Below are 25,021 nucleotides of genomic sequence, written 5' to 3'. Positions count from 1 at the left end.
CACAATCCATGTCCCTGGTGGGGTTCGTAGTCTCGATCCCCATTTTACAGGTGAGTCACAGAGAAGTTAAGTGATTTGCCCAAGGTCACAGAGCAGACAAGTGGCAGAGCCATGGTTAGAACCCAGGTCCTCTGACTCTCAAGCCCTCGCTCTTTTCACTACGCTATGCTGTTTCTCAATATTTCAAGCCCCACTTTGAATAGAGAGCTACTAATAGACTATTTTTGACACATTTCTTGAATGAAAAAACATGGAGATAGAAAATATTTTGGAAGTGACTTTGTCAATGTAAAGAAATTGTGGATTCCGTTTTGGTGTGCCTTATGTATTAGCAAGGGCTTCCAAGAAGCTTTGATTACAGTTCCTAAATGGATTGAGTCTTTCATGAAGCTGACTCATTCTATGATTAATAGGATTACTCCCAGCATTTTATAATGAACCTTGGTGTGGGAGGGTGGTGAAAGCTTAGGAAATGACAGTTTGATGTTTCCAAGAGTTTCAACTGGGAACTTGAAGTACACTAAATGGATCTGAACCATTCTTAATGCAAGTGAGATTTTCTCAAATGCTGCTCACAAGACAGATAATGTTGCAGACTGAGAAAAACCTTATTTTGAGAACATTTATTCTGAAAGATGTGGTGATATAAGAAAATCTCACAAAAGACAAAAGTCCACAGATGAGGAACCTACAAGAAGTCAACACTGCACATATCAATTATACACGCATACTGCTTTTTAAATCATAGATATTATACAGAAACTTTTGAGTTTAATGTGAGGTTGCTCCCTTAAAAACTTTCTGATGCTTTCTCCACAGTACCTCAAGGAGTTTCACGTTAACAGAATCTGTTTCCTTCTTGAAAGAACACTTCACAATCTCATATTCACAAAAAACTTTTCTAAAACTTGCACTTACATTATCATTTTTACATAACACTTTCATTACTCTTCCTTTACATTATCATCCTCACCATCCCTGAAATATTCAATAAATCAGTTGCATTTATTGAGCACTTTCTGTATGTAGAACACTGAACTAAGTGCTTGCGAGAGTACAGATTTGGTAGACACATTCACTGCCCACAATGAGCTTACCCTATTCAAATACCCCTTCATAATCTCTATGCTAATATTTAATTTCTTTTTAAAAACACAAGCCCTTTAATCATAGTGCTGCTTTGAATACCCACAATGTCCATTATTACTATGATTATATTAAATACTTGTTACTTGCTAAATCCTAAGTTGGATAAATTATTAGATTTAAGACAGTCCCTGTTCCACACATGACTCACAGCCCATTTTATTCCCATTTTACAGATGAGGAAACTGAGGCCCAGAGAGGGTAAATGACTTGCTGGCAGGTCATCACACCAGAGGCAGAGGTGGGACTAAAACCCACATCTCCAGACTCCAAGTCCTGTGTTTTTTCTATAGATAATGTTATTAGTAGGGTGTCCTCTGATTCAATGATTTACTGGTTAAGGTATTTTAACAATGAAATTTGTGTTAGATAAGAAACTGTACGTTTAAAATAGGATCACTTGAAAGAAGAGTTTCAAGACTGACTTTTAATCTTCCATCTTTCAGAGGTTATTGCTCCCTTTCCAAAAGAACAGTATTAGCTTGAGCAACTTCGGGCTAAAAAGTTAAGGGGTCAGTGGGGGAAAACACCCCAGATGGCCCACAGAATTGCACTATCAGGAACACAACAATGGGATTGGAAGAAGAGTTAAGGAGAAATGACAGGACAAGAGAAGAAGAGTGAAAGGCAAGTGACAAGCCAAAATTTTTAAAAACCACAAAAACATTGGATGGAAACTGTGAGAAGGAAATTTGCTCAATAATATATTGCCTTTGCTGATTTGACAATCCTGACAAAAGCATTCTCTATATGTTCCCTTTCATATGGTACAAATCCACATTCTGTGAAAAATCAAACTGGTCTCCCCTTCTACCTCTGGAAGGTCTCAGCTCCCAAGAGTAGAGAAAAAAAATCAGAAAAATAACAATGTGACATCTTATAACAGCTGGCTACCAATTCAGGGACAATATAGTTGTTCAATAATCCAGGCACATGGTAATTTTATACTGAAGCTTGTACATTCAATGCCCTATCTTCAAAGATATGGGTTTCATTTTTTTTTTTGCTGGAGGGGTGTATTTACAGGGCTTTTTAATGGAAAGAAAACAAAAACACAGATTAGATTGCCCACCCTTCAAAATTATTCTATCAGAATACTGTTGAAGGAATCAAGAAACATTTAGACTTCAAACCTCGATGCCAGTGACCTAAGATCTCTGAGTACAGTCGGATGGTAAAGAGTAAGCCACTCTAAACAGAAGATTTCTTCAACTGGAGTTTCAGTGGTAATCTCTCTCTCAGTGACAGAGAAGGCAGCTGCTGTGTGGGGTGGTGTCAAGAGGATACGGAGAGGAAAATATGAAAATCCCTTGAGCTCTAACAAATGACAAGAAGAATCCTTGGATAAAAATGAGTAGAAAAACAACCTTATCTTCTCCTTGGTTAGGATCATCCTAATGACAAGTATTAATGTTCATTTTTTTGAGATAACGGGAACTACATAATAAACCTAGATGTCTCATTACCTAGCATTAGGAAATTAGAGCCATTTCCCAAACACTGGGGAGGGAACAGGGATTCTACGGATCACTGAAAACCCTCTTTGAGGCAAAGGCTACAACCGCTTTCCTCCACAAACCTTTGACTCTTCAAATGCACAGAGAAGCATAATGGCTTAGTGGAATGAGCACGGACTTGGGAGTCAGAGGTCATGGGTTCTAATCCCAGCTCTGCCACTTGTATGCAGTGTGACCTTGGGTAAGTCACTTAGCTTCTCTGTGCCTCAGTTCCCTCATCTGTAAAATGGGGATTGAGCCTGTGAGCCCGATGTGGAACAACCTGATTACTCTATCTCCCCCAGTGCTTAGAACAGAGCTTGGCACATAGTAAGCACTTAAATACCACCATTATTATTATAATTATCATTATTAAATACTGAGAAGTAGCAAAATGATTGACTAAATGTTCATCTTTTTATTTCCCTTGTGCAGGCTCTGATGGAGGCATTAATGAGGTCTGAAATGGCCAAAGAGAAGCCAGGAAAAGAGTGGACATAAACAACAAACTGGCTAAATTATCCACAGATAATCAAGAATCAAAAATCTGACCAAGGAAATCATTTTATATTTTACTCCCAGAGATGGCAATGCCTTTGAACCTCGCTCCAACACAAAGATTGTGGACAACCGGAACTATTGATCTAGAGTCAGAAAGCAGAAAACCCAAGCCTCTTCTCATCTGCACAAAAATCTACACTTTTCCCAAAACTGAGTACTTATTTCAATAATTTTCTCCACAACTTTTTCTTATTGTGTTCAAGACGATCTGTATCAATAGATGCACAATGATTTTAAAGGAAATCTGTAAATATCAGGAGGCAATTACTGCTCCTGATATTTAGGAGAACCTGAACATTCTGGATGCCTTTAACTGCTGACACTGAAGAATATAATCTTTTAATAAGAACAGCCTCAGCAGCTTTGGCATGGTCTGGACTCAAGAGCTCAGCCCTTCATCGATTGGTAGAAATGAGCTCTCCCAAGTCCCAGGATCTCCAAAAATCAGGGTTAGGCCATCCCAAGCCCTTGGGCTAAGTCACACATGATGGCAGGTCAGCAATAGCTAAAAGTCATGCCAGAATACCACCCCAAAGAGTGTACCTGTGGCTTCCAGGTTGCTACTACCTACCTATGCCTCCTTCCCTCTAAAATTCCGTCTCTAATTGTCAAGAGGAAATTATTTTACTCTTCTTGTTGAATGCCACTGCCCTGCAACAGGAGTAGCAACTTGATTTTTTTTTTAATCCTGCAAAGTCAGAAGGAGTATGAATGCTGTCAACTCAACATATTTATGCACAATTGGGATTCCTCCCACAACCATGTGCCTTGAGCAGAAGGTGACTTCATGGGGGCTCAGTTAATTAATTACTATTTTGATGCCAAAGCTGAACTTCTTAAAATGTGATTTCAGTGAACTGCAGAACCCGAGAACCTTTATCTTTACGTCTTTCTTTCTTTCCTTATTGACAGATTTTTTTAAGCCAACTCTTCTCATCCATGCCAACATTCTGAAAATAAACAGAAATATTAAAGACCAAATAATTATTCTGATTGGTCACAATACCCAGACAGTGGGTGGGTGAATAGGTGGGTGAATTAATGCCACAGTGATTCAGAGGAGGCAATCTGAAGATAATTTAGGGAAATGATTCATGTTTAATAGTAGGCCCTCAAAAAGTACTATTGATGGGCTGATTGAACTATGGATCCCAGGAGTACCTGGGACTTTTCAGTGCCCTTTTCCTCTTGACTCTGATAGTAGTTAGTATTAGTAGTAACATTTATTGAGCATCCTCAGTGTCATGCATTATACTAGGCAATTGGGAAATACAGAACAAAGTGACATGATTCCTGCCCGTGAGGAGCTTACACTCTAACAAAGACAAACATAAAAAAAATTAACAAACACAGAAGATGTACCATATAATCACTTCTTTGAAATCACTTCTTTTATCTAGTTGGTTGTCCTTGCATCAAACCCATCCTCTGGAACAAGATCTAATTTGTCTCTTAAAATACTGGGAAAGATCAAGAGATCAGGATCACGTACCACCACTAGAAACTGAGTCTAACACACCTAAGCCATAATTTTTGCCAACAAGTATCACTCTTTAGATGGGGCTAGATACTTTATTACTAACCCTAGAAATCAATTTTACAGATACAATAAAAAGTCAAAAATACAAAAGCAAAATGTATACACAATAAGAAAAAACAATTATTAAAAGGAAAACGGGCCATCTGGTTTTTTCCACCAGACATACAGTAGTTGGACTGCCAGTACGAAAAAATACCAAGGATTAGTATGAAAAAAAAGGTGAGGGGGGCAATGCTTTTTTCTTCCAAAAGAGCTTGATAACAATAGCAATTAAGAGTTAGGTTGAAATATCAAATTAATGTTGAGAGTCCCTCAAACTCCTACTACCAAATTTACTTAAGTATTTATCTGAGGAAAAGACGGAGTGTTCTTGTGTGGACAGTTTCAGTAGCTAAAGGAAATGAAGATTTAATTGTATGGACTGGCGATCACACAAATTTAAAAACACACCTAAAATGTTGGTTAAGAAAACATTACCAAAAGGGATTTTTCTTCAGGAAATAATAATGGTCGTGGTGAATTTCCAAAGGCATATTGTGTGACTAAACATGTTAATAAAAATCCCTTTTAGATTAACTTTAACCCTAAAAAATATATTTACGTAATTTTAGGTAAGAATTCCTCCAAATTCAGGACTACAGATGCCTCAGTATGGAGCTTTACATTTTATCAACAAATTGAATCTTTAATTCTTATAAGTATCATCTCTAACCTTCACAACCACTATCATGTTGTTCAATACCTCCTTTGCTATAAGCAGCTAAAGGCAGAAGTCTCTTGCTTCATCATGGTACCATCTTAACTGTGCTATTTTAAGAGAAAACAATCACACCTCCAGAAGTGCATTTCTCTGACCAAAGAATAAGCACTTCTCCAATTAGGAAACTTCAAGAAATGGAGTATGCTATTTTTACCGCCACCACCAAAGTCAAAAGAAGCTTTTAACAACAGTGAGGTGTGCAAAAATGTGACCGCAGTTCAATTCTGCACCAGTGAAGGTTGGATGAAGGAACTTAGAGAGGTCAGGATGGGGTGATTAATTGAGGGTAAATATCTAACTGTGAGAAGAGACGTCTAATCTGTCACAGACAGGATGTGAGAAAGTGCAGGACGGGTGAAGACTGGCTAGGGGCAAATGCTTTAGTGCATGGGGAGAAGAATGGTGGGGAGGGAAATGGGATGAAGAGTTGTTAACATTAGGACCAGGGTCCAGCTGACCAAAGTTTCAATATTAGGTCTGTACTGACGGATGCCTGAGGAAGACCAAGGCCCATGGAAACCCCCAAATATCTACAGAAAGGGTGTTGGCAAAAATAAAAATGCCTCATCTTACACAACTGGTTAACAGGGATGGGGCCAGAAGAAAGAAGGCTGCTCCTATCTGGAAAGGCAAACCACAGTGGAAATCAATAAATGGTTTTAAATTGCTCAGAGTCTGGAATCCAATTCTTTTTAACTCTTCTTGTTGGCCTGGTTAGGGAAGAGCCGAAGAATTCATTCTGGGCTGGCATGTGAGGAGGGGAAGGCATTAATGTTCTGGAGTTGGAGGTCAATCAATCAATCGTATTTATTGAGCGCTTACTGGGTGCAGAGCACTGTACTAAGAGCTTGGGAAGTACAAGTTGGCAACATATAGAGACAGTCCTTACCCAACAGTGGGCTCACAGTCTAAAAGAGGGGGGGGAGCACAGCAGGGGTAGGAGGGAAGGAGCGTGGCTCAGTGGAAAGAGCCCGGGCTTGGGAATCAGAGGTCGTGGGTTCTAATTCCGGCTCCGCCACCTGTCAGCTGTGTGACTTTGGGCAAGCCACTTCACCTCTCTGGGCCTCAGTTCCCTCATCTGTCAAATGGGGATGAAGGCTGTGAGGCCCCACATGGGACAACCTGCTTACCTCGTACTTATTCTGCACTGTTCTCTGTCTCCCGCTTTTAGACTGTGAGCCCACTGTTGGGTAGGGACTGTCTCTATATGTTGCCAACTTGGACTTCCCAAGCGCTTAGTACAGTGCTCTGCACACAGTAAGCGCTCAATAAATACGATTGATTGATTGATTATTCCAGTACTTAGAACAGTGCTTGGCACACAGTAAGCACTTAACAAATACCCTAATAATTAAGGATGGAGAGGTGGCAGGAACTTGGGGGTTAGTCATTCATTCAATCTATTCTATTTATTTTATTTTGTTAATATGTTTGGTTTCCTTCTCCGTCTCCCCCTTCTAGACTGTGAGCCCACTGTTGGGTAGGGACTGTCTCTATATGTTGCCAACTTGGACTTCCCAAGCGCTTAGTACAGTGCTCTGCACACAGTAAGCGCTCAATAAATACGATTGATTGATTCACTGAGCGCACACTGTGGGCTGAGCACTGTACTGAGCGCTTGGAACCTGGAGCCTGTGGCACGATTGACTGAAGGTTGGGATGGGGGTCGGGGGGCGAGAATAGCCCCCTCTCCTCATTCATTCATTCATTCAATCGTATTTATTGAGCGCTTACTGTGTGCAGAGCACTGTACTAAGCGCTTGGGAAGTACAAGTTGGCAACATCTAGAGACGGTCCCTACCCAACAGCGGGCTCACAGTTTAGAAGCAGGGGGACGGACAACAAAACAAAACATTAGCAAAATAAAATAAATAGAATAGTAAACGTTCAATCGTATTTATTGAGTGCTTACTGCATGCAGAGCAGTGTACTAAGCGCTTGGGAAGTCCAAGTTGGCAACATCTAGAGATGGTCCCTACCCAACAGCTGGCTCACAGTCTAGAAGGGGGAGACAGACGACAAAACCAAACATATTAATAAAATAAAATAAATAGAATAGAAAATATGTACAAGCCCCCCTCACTGTGGGGGTCCCTCCAGGTTCAGTTCTCCATCTACACTCACTCCCTCAGAGAACTCATCTGAGAAGCAGCGTGGCTCAGTGGAAAGAGCCCGGGCTTGGGAGTCCGAGGTCATGGGTTCTAATCCTGGCTCCGCCACTCGTCAGCTGTGTGACTCTGAGCAAGCCATTTCACTTCTCTGGGCCTTAGTTCCCTCATCTGGAAAATGGGGATTAATAGTAATAATGGTATTTGTAAAGCGCTTACTATGTGCCAAGCACTGTTCTAAGCGCTGGGTGAGAGGGAGGGAAGGGACTGAAATGGGGGCAAAGGGCTCTTACCTGAGAGGATGGATAGTGGTGAGAAATCCCTGAATTGGGAAGGGATGGGGGGACATTCTATTTATTTTATTTTGTTAGTATGTTTGGTTTTGTCTCCCCCTTTCAGCCTGTGAGCCCACTGTTGGGTAGGGACTGTCTCTATATGTTGTCAATTTGTACTTCCCAAGCGCTTAGTACAGTGCTCCGCACACAGTAAGTGCTCAATAAATACGATTGATGATGATGATGATGACAGGGTTGGAGGGAATGAGGGAGACACTGGGAAAGGGAGGAAGGTGCATGGGGGAGACCATGGCTACGAGGCAGAGGGGTGAGGTTCGGACGAGAGGCCTGGGCAAGGTGGAGGAGGCCTTGGCGCTTAGTACAGTGCTCTGCACACAGTAAGCGCTCAATAAATACGATTGATTGATCATCATCATCATCAATCGTATTTATTGAGTGCTTACTATGTGCAGAGCACTGTACTAAGCGCTTGGGAAGTACAAACTGGCAACATATAGAGACTGTCCCTACCCAACAGTGGGCTCACAGTCTAAAAGGGGGAGACAGCAAACTAAACCAAATGAAATAAAATAAAACAAAATAAAATAAAAAGAATAGATATGTACAAGTAAAATAAATAAATATGTACAAACATATATACATATATGCAGGTGCTGTGGGGAAGGGAAGGAGGTAAGATGGGAGGGATGGAGAGGGAGATGATGGGGAGAGGAAGGAAGGGGCTCAGTCTGGGAAGGCCTCCTGGAGGAGGTGAGCTCTCAGTAGGGCCTTGAAGGGAAGAAGAGAACTAAACCAAACATACCAACAAAATAAAATAAATAGAATAGATATGTACAAGTAAAATAAATAAATAAATATGTACAAACATATATCCATATATACAGGTGCTGTGGGGAAGGGAAGGAGGTAAGATGGGGGGGATGGAGAGGGGGACGAGGGGGAGAGGAAGGAAGGGGCTCAGTCTGGGAAGGCCTCCTGGAGGAGGTGAGCTCTCAGTAGGGCCTTGAAGGGAGGGAGAGAACTAAACCAAACATACTAACAAAATAAAATAAATAGAATAGATATGTACAAGTAAAATAAATAAATATGTACAAACATATATCCATATATACAGGTGCTGTGGGGAAGGGAAGGAGGTAAAATGGGGGGGGATGGAGAGAGGGATGAGGGGGAGAGGAAGGAAGGGGCTCAGTCTGGGAAGGCCTCCTGGAGGAGGTGAGCTCTCAGTAGGGCCTTGAAGGGAGGGAGAGAACTAAACCAAACATACTAACAAAATAAAATAAATAGAATAGATATGCACAAGTAAAATAAATAAATATGTACAAACATATATACAGGTGCTGTGGGGAAGGGAGGTTAAGATGGGGGGGATGGAGAGGGGGAGGAGGGGGAGAGGAAGGAAGGGGCTCAGTGTGGGAAGGCCTCCTGGAGGAGGTGAGCTCTCAGTAGGGCCTTGAAGGGAGGACGAGAACTAAAGCAAACATACTAACAAAATAAAATAAATAGAATAGATATGTACAAGTAAAATAAATAAATATGCACAAACATAAATCCATATATACAGGTGCTGTGGGGAAGGGAAGGAGGTAAGATGGGGGGGATGGAGAGGGGGAGGAGGGGGAGAGGAAGGAAGGGGCTCAGTCTGGGAAGGCCTCCTGGAGGAGGTGAGCTCTCAGTAGGGCCTTGAAGGGAGGGAGAGAACTAAACCAAACATACTAACAAAATAAAATAAATAGAATAGATATGCACAAGTAAAATAAATAAATATGTAGAAACATATATACAGGTGCTGTGGGGAAGGGAGGTTAAGATGGGGGGGATGGAGAGGGGGAGGAGGGGGAGAGGAAGGAAGGGGCTCAGTCTGGGAAGGCCTCCTGGAGGAGGTGAGCTCTCAGTAGGGCCTTGAAGGGAGGGAGAGAACTAAACCAAACATACTAACAAGTAAAATAAATAGAATAGATATATACAAGTAAAATAAATAAATATGTACAAACATATATCCATATATACACATGCTGCGGGGAAGGGAAGGAGGTAAGACGAGGGGATGGAGAGGGGGAGAGGAAGGAAGGGGCTGAGTGTGGGAAGGCCTCCTGGAGGAGGTGAGCTCTCAGGAGGGCCTTGAAGGGAGGAAGAGAACTAAACCATACTAACAAAATAAAATAAATAGAATAGATATGTACAAGTAAAATAAATATGTACAAACATATATATATATATATAGAGGTGCTGTGGGGAAGGGAAGGAGGTAAGATGGGGGGATGGAGAGGGGGACGAGGGGGAGAGGAAGGAAGGGGCTCAGTCTGGGAAGGCCTCCTGGAGGAGGTGAGCTCTCAGTAGGGCCTTGAAGGGAGGGAGAGAGCGAGCTTGGCGGATGGGCAGAGGGAGGACGTGGGCCGGGGGTCGATGGCGGGACAGGCGAGAACGAGGTACGGTGAGGAGATTAGCAGTGGAGGGTGCGGGCTGGGCTGCAGAAGGAGAGAAGGGAGGTGAGGTAGGAGGGGGCGAGGGGATGGACAGCCTGGAAGCCCAGGGTGAGGAGTTTCTGCCTGACTGACTGATGAAGGGATGAGGGGGCAGGACGAGAAGAGCGACTCTTACCCGGTGCCACAGTCTACCACGCAGGGGGGCAGAGAACTCGCCATGCTGGGGCCCCGGCCCTCCTCACGGCCGACCCTCCTCACGGCCGCCGCGCTCCCCTCAGCCGAGTGCCCGGATGCAGGGCGCCGGCACCACGTGACCCGCCCGCCCCGCGCGGGGGGCGGGAGGAGAGCGGAGGCCCGCGCCGCCATCTTGGGTGCGGGCCCTCAGCCCACATTCGTCATCATCATCAATCGCATTTATTGAGCGCTTACTGTGTGCACAGCACTGGACTAAGCGCTTGGGAAGTGCAAATTGGCAACATAGAGAGACAGTCCCTACCCAACCTCTTGGTCTGTGGAATAATCATCATCATCAATCGTATTTATTGAGCGCTTACGGTGTGCAGAGCACTGGACTAAGCGCTTGGGAAGTACAAATTGGCAACATAGAGAGACAGTCCCTACCCAACAGTGGGCTCACAGTCTAAAAGGGGGAGACAGAGAACAAAACAAACATACTAACAAAATAAAATAAATAGAATAGATATGTACAAGTAAAATAAATAAATAAATAAATAGAGTAATAAGAGGCAACCTGGTCTCCTCACGGCCGGAGCCCCCCCCCCTCCCCCTTTGTCGTTTGAGGGAGATGTAGTTTTAAATGAACTTAATCTGAAGCTTTAGGGTTTTTCCATCAGTGAAATCGTGTGACTCCACCCTGCTAGGGAAAGCCTCAGGGCCCAAATCATCATCAATCGTATTTATTGAGCGCTTACTGTGTGCAGAGCACTGTACTAAGCGCTTGGGAAGTACAAGTTGGCAACATAGAGAGACAGGCCCTACCCAACCTCCTGGTCTGTGGAATAATCATCATCATCATCAATCGTATTTATTGAGCACTTACTGTATGCAGAGCACTGTACTAAGCGCTTGGGAAGTACAAATTGGCAACATCTAGAGACAGTCCCTACCCAACAGTGGGCTCACAGTCTAAAAGGGGAAGACAGAGAACAAAACAAACATACTAACAAAATAAAATAAATAGAATAGATATGTATAAGTAAAATAAATAAATAAATAAATAGAGTAATAAGGGGCAACCTGGTCTCCTCACGGCCGGAGCCCCCCCCCCCCCCCCCCCCCTTTGTCGTTTGAGGGAGATGTAGTTTTAAATGAACTTAATCTGAAGCTTTAGGGTTTTTCCATCAGTGAAATCGTGTGACTCCACCCTGCTAGGGAAAGCCTCAGGGCCCAAATCATCATCAATCGTATTTATTGAGCGCTTACTGTGTGCAGAGCACTGTACTAAGCGCTTGGGAAGTACAAGTTGGCAACATATAGAGACAGGCCCTACCCAACCTCCTGGTCTGTGGAATAATCATCATCATCATCAATCATATTTATTGAGCACTTACTGTATGCAGAGCACTGTACTAAGCGCTTGGGAAGTACAAATTGGCAACATCTAGAGACAGTCCCTACCCAACAGTGGGCTCACAGTCTAAAAGGGGAAGACAGAGAACAAAACAAACATACTAACAAAATAAAATAAATAGAATAGATAGGTACAAGTAAAATAAATAAATAAATAGAGTAATAAGGGGCAACCTGGTCTCCTCACAGCCGGAACTTAATGTGAAGCTTTAGGGTTTTTCCATCAGTGAAATCGTGTGACTCCATCCTGCTAGGGAAAGCCTCAGGGCCCAAATCATCATCAATCGTATTTATTGAGCGCTTACTGTGTGCACAGCACTGGACTAAGCGCTTGGGAAGTACAAATTGGCAACATAGAGAGACAGTCCCTACCCAACCTCCTGGTCTGTGGAATAATCATCATCATCATCAATCGTATTTATTGAGCGCTTACTGTGTGCAGAGCACTGGACTAAGCGCTTGGAAAGTGCATATTGGCAACATATAGAGACAGTCCCTACCCAACAGTGGGCTCACAGTCTAAAAGGGGGAGACGGAGAACAAAACCAAACAGACTAACAAAATAAAATAAATAGAATAGATATGTGCAAGTAAAATAAATAAATAACTAAATAGAGTAATAAGGGGCAACCTGGTCTCCTCACGGCCGGAGCCCCCTCCCCTTTGTCGTTTGAGGGAGACGTGCTTTTAAATGAACTTAATGTGAAGCTTTAGGGTTTTTCCATCAGTGAAATCGTGTGACTCCACCCTGCTAGGGAAAGCCTCAGGGCCCAAATGTTGCCTCCTGGTCTGTGGAATAATAATAATAATAATAATAATAATAATAATAATAATAATAATAATAATAATAGTGGCATTTGTTAAGCGCTTACTATGTGCGAAGCACTGCTCTAAGCGCTGGGAGGGATACAAGGTGAGTGACCCAATTGAAAGAGCACGGGCTTTGGAGTCAGAGGTCATGGGTCCAAACCCCAGCTCCGCCAACTGTCAGCTGTGTGACTTTGGGCAAGTCACTTCACTTCTCTGGGCCTCAGTTACCTCATCTGTCAAATGGGGATTAAGACTGTGAGCCCCCCCGTAGGACAACCTGGTCACCTTGTAACCTCCCCAGTGCCTAGAACAGTGCTTTGCACATAGAAAGCGCTTAATAAATGCCATTATTATTATTGTTATTATTATTAGGTTATCCCACGTAGGGCTCACAGTCTTAATCCCCTTTTTACAGATGAGGTAACTGAGGCACAGAGAAGTGAAATGACTTGCCCAAAGTCACACAGCAGACAAGTGAGGGAGTTGGGATTAGAACCCATGACCTCTGACTCCCAAGCTCATGCTCTTTCAACTGAGCCACGCTGCTTCTCTAAGCAGCAGTGGAAAGGAGATGAGGAGGCCCAGGGGCCGGTCTGTCTACCATATAATAATTACGGTATTTGTTAAGTGCTTGTTATGTGCCAAGCACTGTTCTAAGTGATGGGGTAGATATGAGGTAATCAGGTTATCCCACTTGGGGCTCACAGTCTTAATCCCCATTTTACAGATGAGGTAACTGAGGCACAGTGAAGTTAAGTGGCTTGCCCAAGGCCACACAGCAGACAAGTGGCGGAACCGGGATTAGAACCCACATCCTCCGACTCCCAAGTCCAGGCTCTTTCCATTAAGGCACTCTGCTTCTCAAAATATCTGATGGACTACAGCAGCACGCTTAAGCACTGGGGAAGATCATGATGGCATTTGTTAAGCGCTTATTATGTGCCAAGCACGGTTCATCATCATCATCAATCGTATTTATTGAGCGCTTACTGTGTGCAGAGCACTGTACTAAGCGCTTGGAAAGTACAAGTTGGCAACATATAGAGACAGTCCCTACCCAATAGTGGGCTCACAGTCTAAAAGAGGGAGACAGAGAACAAAACCAAACAGACTAACAAAATAAAATAAATACAATAGATATGTACAAGCAAAATAAATAAATAAATAAATAGAGTAATGATAAATAAATAAATAGAGTAATAAATAAATAAATGGAGTAATAATAGAGTAATAAATAAATCGAGTAATAAATAAATAGAGTAATAAATGAATAAATAGAGTAATAAATAAATAAATAAATAGAGTAATAGAGTAATGTTCTAAGCATGCCGCCTTATTTAGTGGTTCACATGCTGTCTGTCATAGTGCGTACTTTAGTTGCCAATGCAGCTACCGGGGATGATTCAGGGGATTGAAAAATATCCTTGAGTCCAGGACCAGGAGGGCCTTTTTCCTTATCAAGAAAATTAGTGTGACCACATATTGTGCATTAGGTGAAATGACCACAAATCTGGGGGTTGGATCCCTCTCGCTGAAAACACTTTGGAATTCCTCTTTCAGCTCCGTGGCAGGCAGTCACCCAACAGCCCTTGTGGCAAGCTCCTCAGGAGCACCAAACGAAAGCAACGGGTGAAGGAAGAGGTCTTCTCTTGCACAATAATGCCCCTGTCTGGAATGGCCAATTCCCAAAGGTTTCCACTAAGCCACTAATACCCGGCACAAGTTCACCCAGGAGAGCTCACCTCCTCCAGGAGGCCTTCCCAGACTGAGCCCCTTCCCTCCTCTCCCCCTCGTCCCCCTCTCCATCCCCCCATCTTACCTCCTTCCCTTCCCCACAGCACCTGTATATATGTATATATGGTTGTACATATTTATTACTCTATTTATTTATTTATTTATTTATTTTACTTGTACATTTCTATCCTATTTATTTTATTTTGTTGGTATGTTTGGTTCTGTTCTCCGTCTCCCCCTTTTAGACTGTGAGCCCACTGTTGGGTAGGGACTGTCTCTATGTGTTGCCAATTTGTACTTCCCAAGCGCTTAGTACAGTGCTCTGCACATAGTAAGCGCTCAATAAATATGATTGATTGATTGATTGATTGATTGATTGAGATATCGGATAACCATGGCATTGCCAGGAGGAGCCCTATACCTGCCCCACAGAAGCCACGACTACCGAGGTCCTACCTCCAGGAGTCCCACCATCCCAATCTGTCCAGTAAGAAACCCATTGACACATCCTGGATGAGGAGGATGGCAACAGTAAGTATCCATCCCTGCCGCCTTTTGCTTTCTTCTGTCTTTTCATCATCATCATCATCATCAATCGTATTTATTGAGCGCTTACTATGTGCAGAGCACTGTACTAAGCGCTTGGGAAGTACAAATTGGCAACATATAGAGACAGTCCCTACCCAACAGTGGGCTCACAGTCTAAAAGGGGAGACGGAGAACAAAACCAAACATACTAACAAAATAAAATAAATAGAATAGATATGTACAAGTAAAATAAATAAATAAATAAAGAGTAATAAATATGTACAAACATATATACATATATACAGGTGCTGTGGGGAAGGGAAGGAGGTAAGATGGGGGAGATGGAGGGGGGGACGAGGGGGAGAGGAAGGAAGGGGCTCAGTGTGGGAAGGCCTCCTGGAGGAGGTGAGCTCTCAGCAGGGCCTTGAAGGGAGGAAGAGAGCTGGCTTGGCGGATGGGCAGAGGGCAGACACTTTTATATTTGTTAAGTGCTTCCAATGTGCCAGGCACTGTACTAAGCACTGAGGTAGATATAAACTAGTCAGGTTGCTTACAGTCTTAATCCCCATTTTACAGACGAGGTAACTGAGGCACAGGGAAGTTAAGCCACTTGCACCAGGTCGTACAGCAGACAAGTGGCGGAGCGGTGATTAGAATCCAAGTCCTTCTGGACTATGCTCTTTCCAATCCCCTCGTGGTTCAACTGCCATCCATTTCCCTTCCTTTGCTTAGGTCACCAAATTGTCTTAAGCTTACTCTGCTCTTTCCCCTTCCTTGTCTCCTCCCATCCCTCTAGTCCCCAACACTTTTTTCCTTTTCCCTTTCCTTTCTCCAATAATCGATCAGTGCTATTTATTAAAGGCTTACTCTGTGCTTAGTATGCACTTACTGCTCCCTTTTGGCTTCCTCTCCATCCCTCGTACGTGATTGTCTCAGCCTTGCTGTTTGTGTAGGGATGGAGCTCTATTCTGGTAATTAGAAGACCTGGGTTCTAGTCCCAATTCTGCCTGTGGCTGGTTATAATGGGTGGAGACCTCATATGCACTTTGCAATGTGCTGCGTCTTTACCCATCCACTATCTCGTTGCACTCCTTGCCCCAATAACCGGCAAGATGAGAATGAGTGAGTGACACCAGACAAGCTTCTAGCCCCATAATCAGGTTCTCAGTCCTGAAGCCTCGGAAGCCTCAACATCATTCCTGATGGGAAGGTCCACAAAATTAAGTTACTCATCAAATGCCTATTTTATTCATTCGTTCAATTTTATTTAAAATATATCGGTTTGGGCAATGCAAATAGCAGGTTAAGCGATCTGTAATCTGAAACAGATCACATTTTCAGATAAATTTAGATTAGCACATGAAGCCCCATAAACACCAAATGAATAAATTCATTTAATGCAAAATTCAAAGGTATGTGGGTATTTGGAGCATCCCAGTGGCATTACTCGACTATCTCTTCAGTGGCAGAACCCAGCCTCACAACAACCACAGTGACAGGTATTTTCAAATTACATCCCAGGGGATCAAGTTACCCTGCAGTGCTACCAAGGCATTCAGAGACTACCTTGGCAGAGAAAGAGCATAGAACGTTTTGATGTGCTGAATCCACAACCACCACATCAAAAAGTAATCAGGTCCAATTATACCACATTGTTCTGCGGGGGAGGAAAAGGATGGGGGAGAATATCACCGCAGAGATGTTGAAAGAAAGGTACACCCAACTTGCATTTCCTTTCTTGTGGGTTTTAATAGAAGTAAAAAAAAAAAAGCCCAGTATCACCCCACTGGATCCCAGCTCTGCTGAGAACACGTTTCAATCCCAGCCGGGTTGTAAGGGGGTCTAACTTCCCACCCTACGTGCGGCTAGTCATTCATCCAGTTATAGATCAGGCAGTCCAGTTTTCAGCTGGTCTAACCCCCATCTAGGACAAATTCAGCACTGGTTGCCTTTGTTTCCACACTTTTTCTTAGTTGTATTTAAATACTGAATATTGAGTACTCAATGTCAAACTCCCAATTGTCTCTACGTTTGTCATTCCCCTTAGATTGTGAGCTCCTTGAGCTTCTTAGAGAAGCCTTGAGTGGCCTAGTGGATAGAGCACAGGCCTGGGAATCAGAAGAACCTGGGTTCTAATCCTAGCTCTGCCACTTTTTTGCTGTGTGACCTTGGAGAAGTCACTTAACTTCTCTGTGCCTCAGTTACCTCATCTGCGAAATGGGGATGAAGACTGTGAGCCCCATGTGGGACATGGACTGTGTCAATCAATCAATTGTATTTATTGAGTGCTTACTGTGTGCAGAGCACTGTACTAAGCACTTGGGAAGTCCAAGTTGGCAACATATAGAGACAGTCCCTACTCAACAGTGGGCTCACAGTCTAAAAGGGGGAGACAGAGAACAAAACCAAACATACTAACAAAATAAAATAGAGTAGATATGTGCAAGTAAAATAAATAAATAAATAAATAGAGTAATAAATATGTACAAAAATATATACATATATATATGTATATGCATATATACATATATACAACCTGATTATCTACTCCAGCACTTAGTACAGAGCCTGGCACATAGTAAGCGCTTAAAAATTTCATATATTGAAGGCTATGACAGTCTCTAATTTTTCTCTGAATATCCCTAAACACCTTTTACAGTATTCTTTGCAAGGTAGCTGCCCATTAGATCATTCTGATGATGATGGATGGGTGACGGATGATGGGAAGCAGTATGGCCTAGTGGATAGAGAGCACTTAGTACAGTACTTTGCACACAGTAAGCGCTCAATAAATACGATTGAATGAATAAATGAGTAGAGCATGGGCCTGGGTTCTAGTCCCAGCTCAGCCACTTATCTGCTGTGTGACCTTGAGCAAGTCACTTAAATTCTCTGTACCTCAGCTTCTCTATGCTACAGTTACCTCATCTGTAAAATGGGGATTACAACACTGAGCCCCAAGTGGGACATGGATGGTGGCTAACCTGGTTACCTTGTATCTCCTCCAGCGCTTAGAACAGTGTCTAAGCATGTAGTGGCATGTAGTAAGCACTTAACAAATACCACAAAAAAATGATGGATGCACCACCTAAAAAAAGACAATAAGGCTTTAAGTTTTTATGATGATGACTATAAGTGATGACTATTTGTCCAGTACAAGTTAATGATTCGGGCACAGTCCCAGCCCCACATAGGGCTCACAGTATAAATGATGTGAGATCTTCTCTACTTTAGCCTGTCTTTAATCATATAGATTAGTTCTTTTTCATGTGATATTTCTACATGCGAGGAAGGGATTTTTTTTAAATGATGTTATTTGAAGATGAGTTAGGAAACTTAAAAAAAGAAGAGGAAAAAAAACTCCACAGCACGTTTGCCAGATTGAAAAAATGAAACTTGCCAAAGAAAGAAATGCTATTCAGAAAGTGTTGTGAACCACCGAGAGCAAAATTGAGATTTTAGCTCATTTTTAAAACCCTTGAATTTTATTCCTTTAAACTTTGTTCAGGTTAGAAAATGGTTCCTAGGTGTTTTCCCTGAAAACCTTTTCTTCAGACCTTTGCTCTGCAATGCTCTCTCAGCTATTTGTGTTGACAACCAATATTAATGACATTCATCAGAGTAACATTATTTCGCATGGCAAATAAAGATTCCATTTCTTTCCTTACTGTCACGTGGTGATAGGTGGGAAAGAGAGCCTAATAAACAAGGATCCTAAAAGAACACTCATTTCCAGAACTATTCCAATGGGATTCTGGCTCTGAGGCCTATTTTCAGAAATTCATCATCATCATCATCATCAATGGTATTTATTGAGTGCTTACTGTGTGCAGAGCACTGTACCAAACACTTGCAAGGGTTCAATACAACAGAGTTGGTAGATACGTTCTCTACCCATAACAAGCCTACAGTCTGGAGGATTGGTCAAATGTCATCACACATAACAGGGATTTTTAAGGGATTTGGCTGTGTTTGTGCAAGTATCATTTTAATTAATCAATCAGTGGAATTTATGGTGTGTGTACCATGTGCACAACACTGCAATGAGCACTTGGGAGAGTATAGTAGAATTAGTAGACCTGATCCCTTCCCTCAAGGAGATTACAGTTTAGAGGGGAAAGCAGATGTTAAAATAAATTACAGATGGATATGTACGTAAATCCTGTTGGAGTTAAAGTGAAAATCGGTAGGTTTGAGGGATTCGGCCCTAAGGGCATTGGTAACACAGAAGAGAGGGCAGAAAGGGAAATGAAGGCTTAGTCAGAGAAGGTCTCACGGGGAAATGTGATTTTAGGAGAACTCTGACAATGGGGAAAGTTGAGGATTGTCAGATGTGAGGAGGGAGGGAGTTCTACGCCAGAGGAAGAACACAGGCAAGAGGCTCAAGTCAGCAAATAGTTCAGTTACACACAGTTCTGCCATACCACATGTTTTCAGTATGCCTGATGGAGAAATAGGGAACGTTCTGCTGTTCTGCTTGGGTAGAATGCGGTGTGGTGTTCAAAGAAATGGAAGTGTGCATGGAGTCGGGCAGGATGTGCCTAGTATCGCATAAGTACACTTTAACCTGACCTTTGTCAAAAACACAATCCTCAGAGTGAGATTATTTGTAAATTGTGCACATTTAAGCTTTTCCCATTGCTGATGTCCTTCTGTAATAGTTATTTAAAACCAAAGAAAAATGAGTTTACAGGTCCACACAGACAATAGGACTCAGTCGGGGAAACTCTAGACTATACGTTGTTAGGGGAAGCAGCGTGTCTCAGTGGAAAGAGCATGGGCTTTGGAGTCAGAGGTCGTGGGTTCTCATCCCGGCTCCGCCACTTGTCAGCTGTGTGATGTTGGGCAAGTCACTTCACTTCTCTGGGCCTCAGTTCCCTCATCTGTAAAATGGGGATGAAGACTGTGAGCCCCTCATGGGGCAACCTGATTACCTTGTACCTACTCCAGCGCTTAGAACAGTGCTTTGCACATAGTAAGCGCTTAACAAATACCAACATTATTATTATTATTATTATTACCTTCCTTACATCTGGAAGGTCAAAAACAGCCTGTGCTGAGCCAAAAAAGAAAGGGATTCCAAAGTCAAGAACCCATTTCCAAAATGTCCAACTTCCAAGGCCAGTGAGAGCCTTAAATCTCAGGACTGGGAGCCGGGCCACCTGCTCTTTTTTCAGTTACCAGGAGGATATGTATAGAGAGAGATGGTTGCTATGGCAGCCAAAGGCATGACAGTACAGGAAGGGAGTTTCATTCCTTTCTGAGCAGCTCTAAAAGTAGGCAGTGATTGTCACTGACAACTCTGGACCTCCCCAGTGGCTTTCAGCAAGGGAGAGGGGCAGGAATCCAGCCTACCATTTCCTGGCCCAACACATCCTGGCCAAGCAACTCTTGGACCTTACTGAGGATTGGTTTTAAATCAGTCAGAATAGACAAAGTTCCACACCACAAAGGAAAAAAGTGAATTATTCATTCAATCATATTTATTGAGCGCTAATTACTGAGAAGACCAAAAATGTCGCCGAGCTGCTGGACCCACTCCTCGACCCCTTTGAACACACCCTCTCCTCAAACTTGAACTAGATGGTTGGAAAAATCAATCAATCAATGGCATTTATTCATTCATTCAATCACATTTATTGAGTACTTACTGTGTGCAAAGCACTGTACTAAACACTTGGGAGAGAGGGATATAATAATAAAGAGATACATTCCCTGCCCACAACGAGCTCACAGTCTAGAGGGGAAGACAGACATTAATATAAATAAATAAATTACAGATTTGTATTTATTGAGAGCTTATTAGGTACAAAGCACTGTACTATCAGTCAATCAATGAATCATATTAATTGAGCATTTACTAAAACAATTTGTATTTATTAATTAAACTAATTAATTTCAACCAAAATTAATATGCCGTTTACCTATATTATATTAATGAACTGTCAAGGAGTTTTCCATTTTTTGATATTCACATAAACCAATCATCCATGACTCCTGCCCATGGAGCCAATTCAATCAATCAGACAATCAAGAGTATTTACTGAGTGTGTACAGAGCACTGTCCTAAGCATTTGGAGGAGTGCAATAGATGATAAGGTATTTGTGAAACACTTACTATGTGTCAAGCACTGTTTTGAGTGGGATAGATACAAGTTAATCAGGTAAGACAAAGGCCCTTGTCCCACATGGAGTGCACAGTCCAAGTAGGGCAGAACAGGTATTTGAATCCTTATTTTAAAGTTGAGGAAACTGAGGCACAGACCTGGGTTTTAATCCCAGCTCCCTCACTGGTCTGCCTTGTGACCTTGGGCAAGTCACTTAACTTCTCTGTGCTTCAGTGACCTCATCTGTAAAATGGGGATTAGGACTGTGAGCCCCATGTGGAACACGGACCGTGTCCAACCTGATTAGCTTGCATCCAACCCAGCACTTAGTACAATCCCTGGCAGATAGTAAATGCTGAATAATTGTCATTTTTTGTAAAGTGGTTAAGGAGAAAAGAAAGGGGTTTTTAAAATATGGCTTAAGAAACAAAATAAAGTTGGGGGAGAAAAGACAGTTGACATAGAATCATTAATTCACATTAAGGCACTCATTTTTCTCTCTAGGCAGCTTGGTGGGGGCCCCATTAGATCACACTCCACTCTAATTCAGAACTCCTTATAGTATAGGACCAAATTAGACCCCTTAATTTTCCACTGTCCAGTTCCAGGGGACTGAGAAACCTAGCACCCATACTGCCTAAGTAAATAGACTTTGGTTTAACCATCCTTGTCTGTATAATGGTCTTTCCACACTAGACACAGTAGGTCAATCTATTGGCTTGCCTCCTGAAGGAGCTCACCTCCTCCAGGAGGCCTTCCCAGATTGAGCCCCCTTTTTCCTCTCCTCCTCCCCATCCCCCCACCCTACCACCTTCCCCTCCCCACAGCACTTGTATATATTTGTACAGATTTATTACTCTCTTATTTTACTTGTACATATTTACTATTCTATTTATTTTGTTAATGATGTGCATATAGCTTTAATTCTATTTGTTCTGACAATTTTGACACCCGTCTACATGTTTTATTCTGTTGTCTGTCTCCCCCTTTTAGACTGCGAGCCCGTTGTTGTGTAGGGACTGTCTCTATATGTTGCCGACTTGTACTTCCCAAGCACTTAGTACAGTGCTCTGCACACAGTAAACGCTCAATAAATACGATTGAACGAATGAATGAATGGGTGACCTTGAGCAAGTGACTTAACTTCTCTGCACCTCAGTTCCCTCCTCTGTAAAATGCGGATGAAATACCTGTTCTCCCTCCCCCTTAGACTGTGAGCCCTATGTGAGATAGGGACTGTATCTAATCTGATCGCATTGTTATCTACCTCAGTGTCTAGCACATAGGAAGTGCTTATCAAATACTACTATTATTATAATTAGTATCAGACAGTACCACTTTATTATAGGGTCCCACTGAAATGTTATAATAGTAGTTTTATATTCACATGGTGTCGTTCATCTCATCCAATATCCTCCCTGTGTACCAAGAACAGAGAGCAACTCCCAGTGATCGAGTTCTAGTGATCAGGTCACTAAGGAGCAGGACAGAGGCAAAGAAAGTTTGGAGAATTTGTGCTTGGAGTTTGGGTTCAAGAGTGGTTCCAGAAGAGATCATCATCATCATCAATCGTATTTATTGAGCACTTACTGTGTGCAGAGCACTGTACTAAGCGCTTGGGAAGTACAAATTGGCAACATATAGAGACAGTCCCTACCCAACAGTGGGCTCACAGTCTAAAAGGGGGAGACAAAACCAAACATACTAACAAAATAAAATAGAATAGATATGTACAAGTAAAATAAATAAATAAATAAATAAATAGAGTAATAAATGAAGATGTTGGGGAGAGGGAAGGACTCAGAGGAAAGCTAAGTAGTGACGCTTTTGCCGGGAGTGTCAGGTGGTGAGGAGACTTCCAGGTGACTATATCCTGCTGGGATGTAATGTCAGAGGTAACGAGGATGGGGAGATTAAAATCCTTTCCAAGTATTTTTTCCCCACCACTGCACCTATCTTCTACTCAACCATTTCATCTGTTATAAATCATCTGTAAACATCATCATGCAGTCACTAGTTCACATACACTGTCAGTGTCCTATTAATAATGAATTGCAGTGATACACGTCACTCATCTTTGGTGTTTGAGTCAGGGCCTTGCTTTGTGTAGCACTTGTTTCTTCTAGGACCTTATCCTTGAAAACAAAGAGATGATGACATTGAATGAAAATACTCCTCAACCTATAGACACATCCTGTAAGCTAATTGACGGTTTTCATTCTTATTTCTAAGTCAAAGACATAACTAAGGGTTGTTCATTTGAAATCAGGCAATATTTCACAACAAGATAATGCTGCAACACTAGACCACAAGAATCAGATATCACCTCATAAATATTTTCCCTTTGGAGACTGTGGTACTTTGTCTCAGTGTATTAAAAAGTTGCTTACCTCAAGCAATTCTGCAGGCAGACATAGCCTCAAAGACAGCCTCATACTGCCTGAAGCTGTAGTGGAGAACCTCACAGAAATCCAGATATGTTTAGAATTCTCCCTCTGATTGTTATCCTCTGGGAACAGAAAAAAATGCAAGCAAGCAACTGGACTTAAGTTACATTCTTTGATGGGACTGCATCTTCAGATCCACGTTCTTTTGTTTGGATTTGATAACTTTTTTGATATCTCCAGCGGGAAGGGCAAGACCAGGAGTGAACTTTGTTTCTGAGATATAGGCTCTGCAACATATACTATAGGTACAAGAAGTGGCGTGGCCTAGTGGAAAATGTATGGTTCTTTGAGTCAAGGGACGTGGGTTCCAATTCTGCCTCTGCCACTGGCCTGCTGTTCTCTGTTCTCCCTCATACTTGGACTGTGAGCACTATGTGAGACAAGGACTGTGTCTGACCTAATTAGCTTGTACCTACCCCAGCACTTAGAACAGTGTTTGAAGCACTTAAAAAATACCATAAAAATGTTCACCTTTAACCTGGAAGAAATGAATCATCCCCCGAATATTCTAAATATTAAATGTGGGGGTCTCCTTCCCTTTCTTTTAAGTTCACTTAGGCTGATGGTGATCCATTGAGAATTACTCTTTCTGCACCCACCTACATTAATATGTTTCAAAGTTTACCAAGTCAGAGTACTAATTAACTACAGTTTCTCTTCTCAAATACTTCCCTAAGTTCCTCATCTATCCTTTCAGTCACTCTGCTATAGAATGAAATGTTATTAGTTTAATCATGTGTGTTCTTCACAAAGCAGTGTTGATTACCACCCGTTTTGCTGGGGATGATTGAAAATTGCATTGGATGATTTATTCCAGTCTTATTTCAAATACAGACGTTAAAAGGACTAGCCTACATTTTCTAAGGTCATCCTATTGGCCCTTTTTTTAAAGACGGGAACTCTATTCTTCCTTTTCTAACTTTCAGTCATCAATCGTATTTATTGAGCGCTTACTGTGTGCAGAGCACTGTAAGTCCTATCATCAGTCCTCCCCGAGTTCTTTAAAATGATAGCTAGTGCTATATATTTCAATCAGTTAAGAACCCCAGCGTGGGACTTCCAGCTCAAACTTGACCATCACCAGTACTTCAATATTCTGAGCAAGAAATACACCCTTCCAGAGTCTGACTTGTTAATATTCATCGTCACCAGGCATCACACCGTGACAATGGGCAAGCCACTCACTCTGAAAAGGAATTCTAGAAAATGTCTTTCCAATTTTTAAAGTTCTCTTCCCTTCTCTTCCCTCCTTTCCTTTCTCCACCTTTCTCATCTTCCCCGTTTCTTGCCTCTTTTCCTTTCCCCCTCTACTCCCTTTCACTATCTCTTCCTTTTCGTTTTCCATCCCACCCTCCTTCTCCTTTCCCCCCTCCCACCTCTTTTTTCCTGTCCCTCTGAGCAAATAACAACTCTTGCCCTGTGGGCCAGCCCAACCCTGAATCTCAGAAAAAGAGCCTGCAGTCTGCCAGGAA

General features: G+C 42.4%; 1 protein-coding gene across 2 annotated transcripts in view; it reads right to left on the bottom strand.

The window, feature by feature from the left end:
• Positions 1–25,021, bottom strand: part of ACTR3B (actin related protein 3B) — a 73,113-nt gene that overhangs the window by 38,151 nt on the left and 9,941 nt on the right. The window contains exon 1 of one of the 2 annotated variants that reach the window (XM_038755877.1): positions 10,509–10,587. The exons of the other annotated variant lie outside the window; for it this stretch is intronic. Within the exon in view, the coding sequence (XP_038611805.1) occupies positions 10,509–10,552 (44 nt within the window). The 5' untranslated portion in view covers positions 10,553–10,587. Of the gene's footprint in view, positions 1–10,508; positions 10,588–25,021 lie in introns of those variants that run through there. 2 annotated transcript variants of the gene reach the window in all.

Source organism: Tachyglossus aculeatus, chromosome 13 (assembly GCF_015852505.1).
Source record: "Tachyglossus aculeatus isolate mTacAcu1 chromosome 13, mTacAcu1.pri, whole genome shotgun sequence".
NCBI lineage: Eukaryota > Metazoa > Chordata > Mammalia > Monotremata > Tachyglossidae > Tachyglossus > Tachyglossus aculeatus.
The sequence above is the reverse complement of the archived record's forward strand: the minus strand, read 5'-3'. Positions and strand labels throughout refer to the sequence as shown.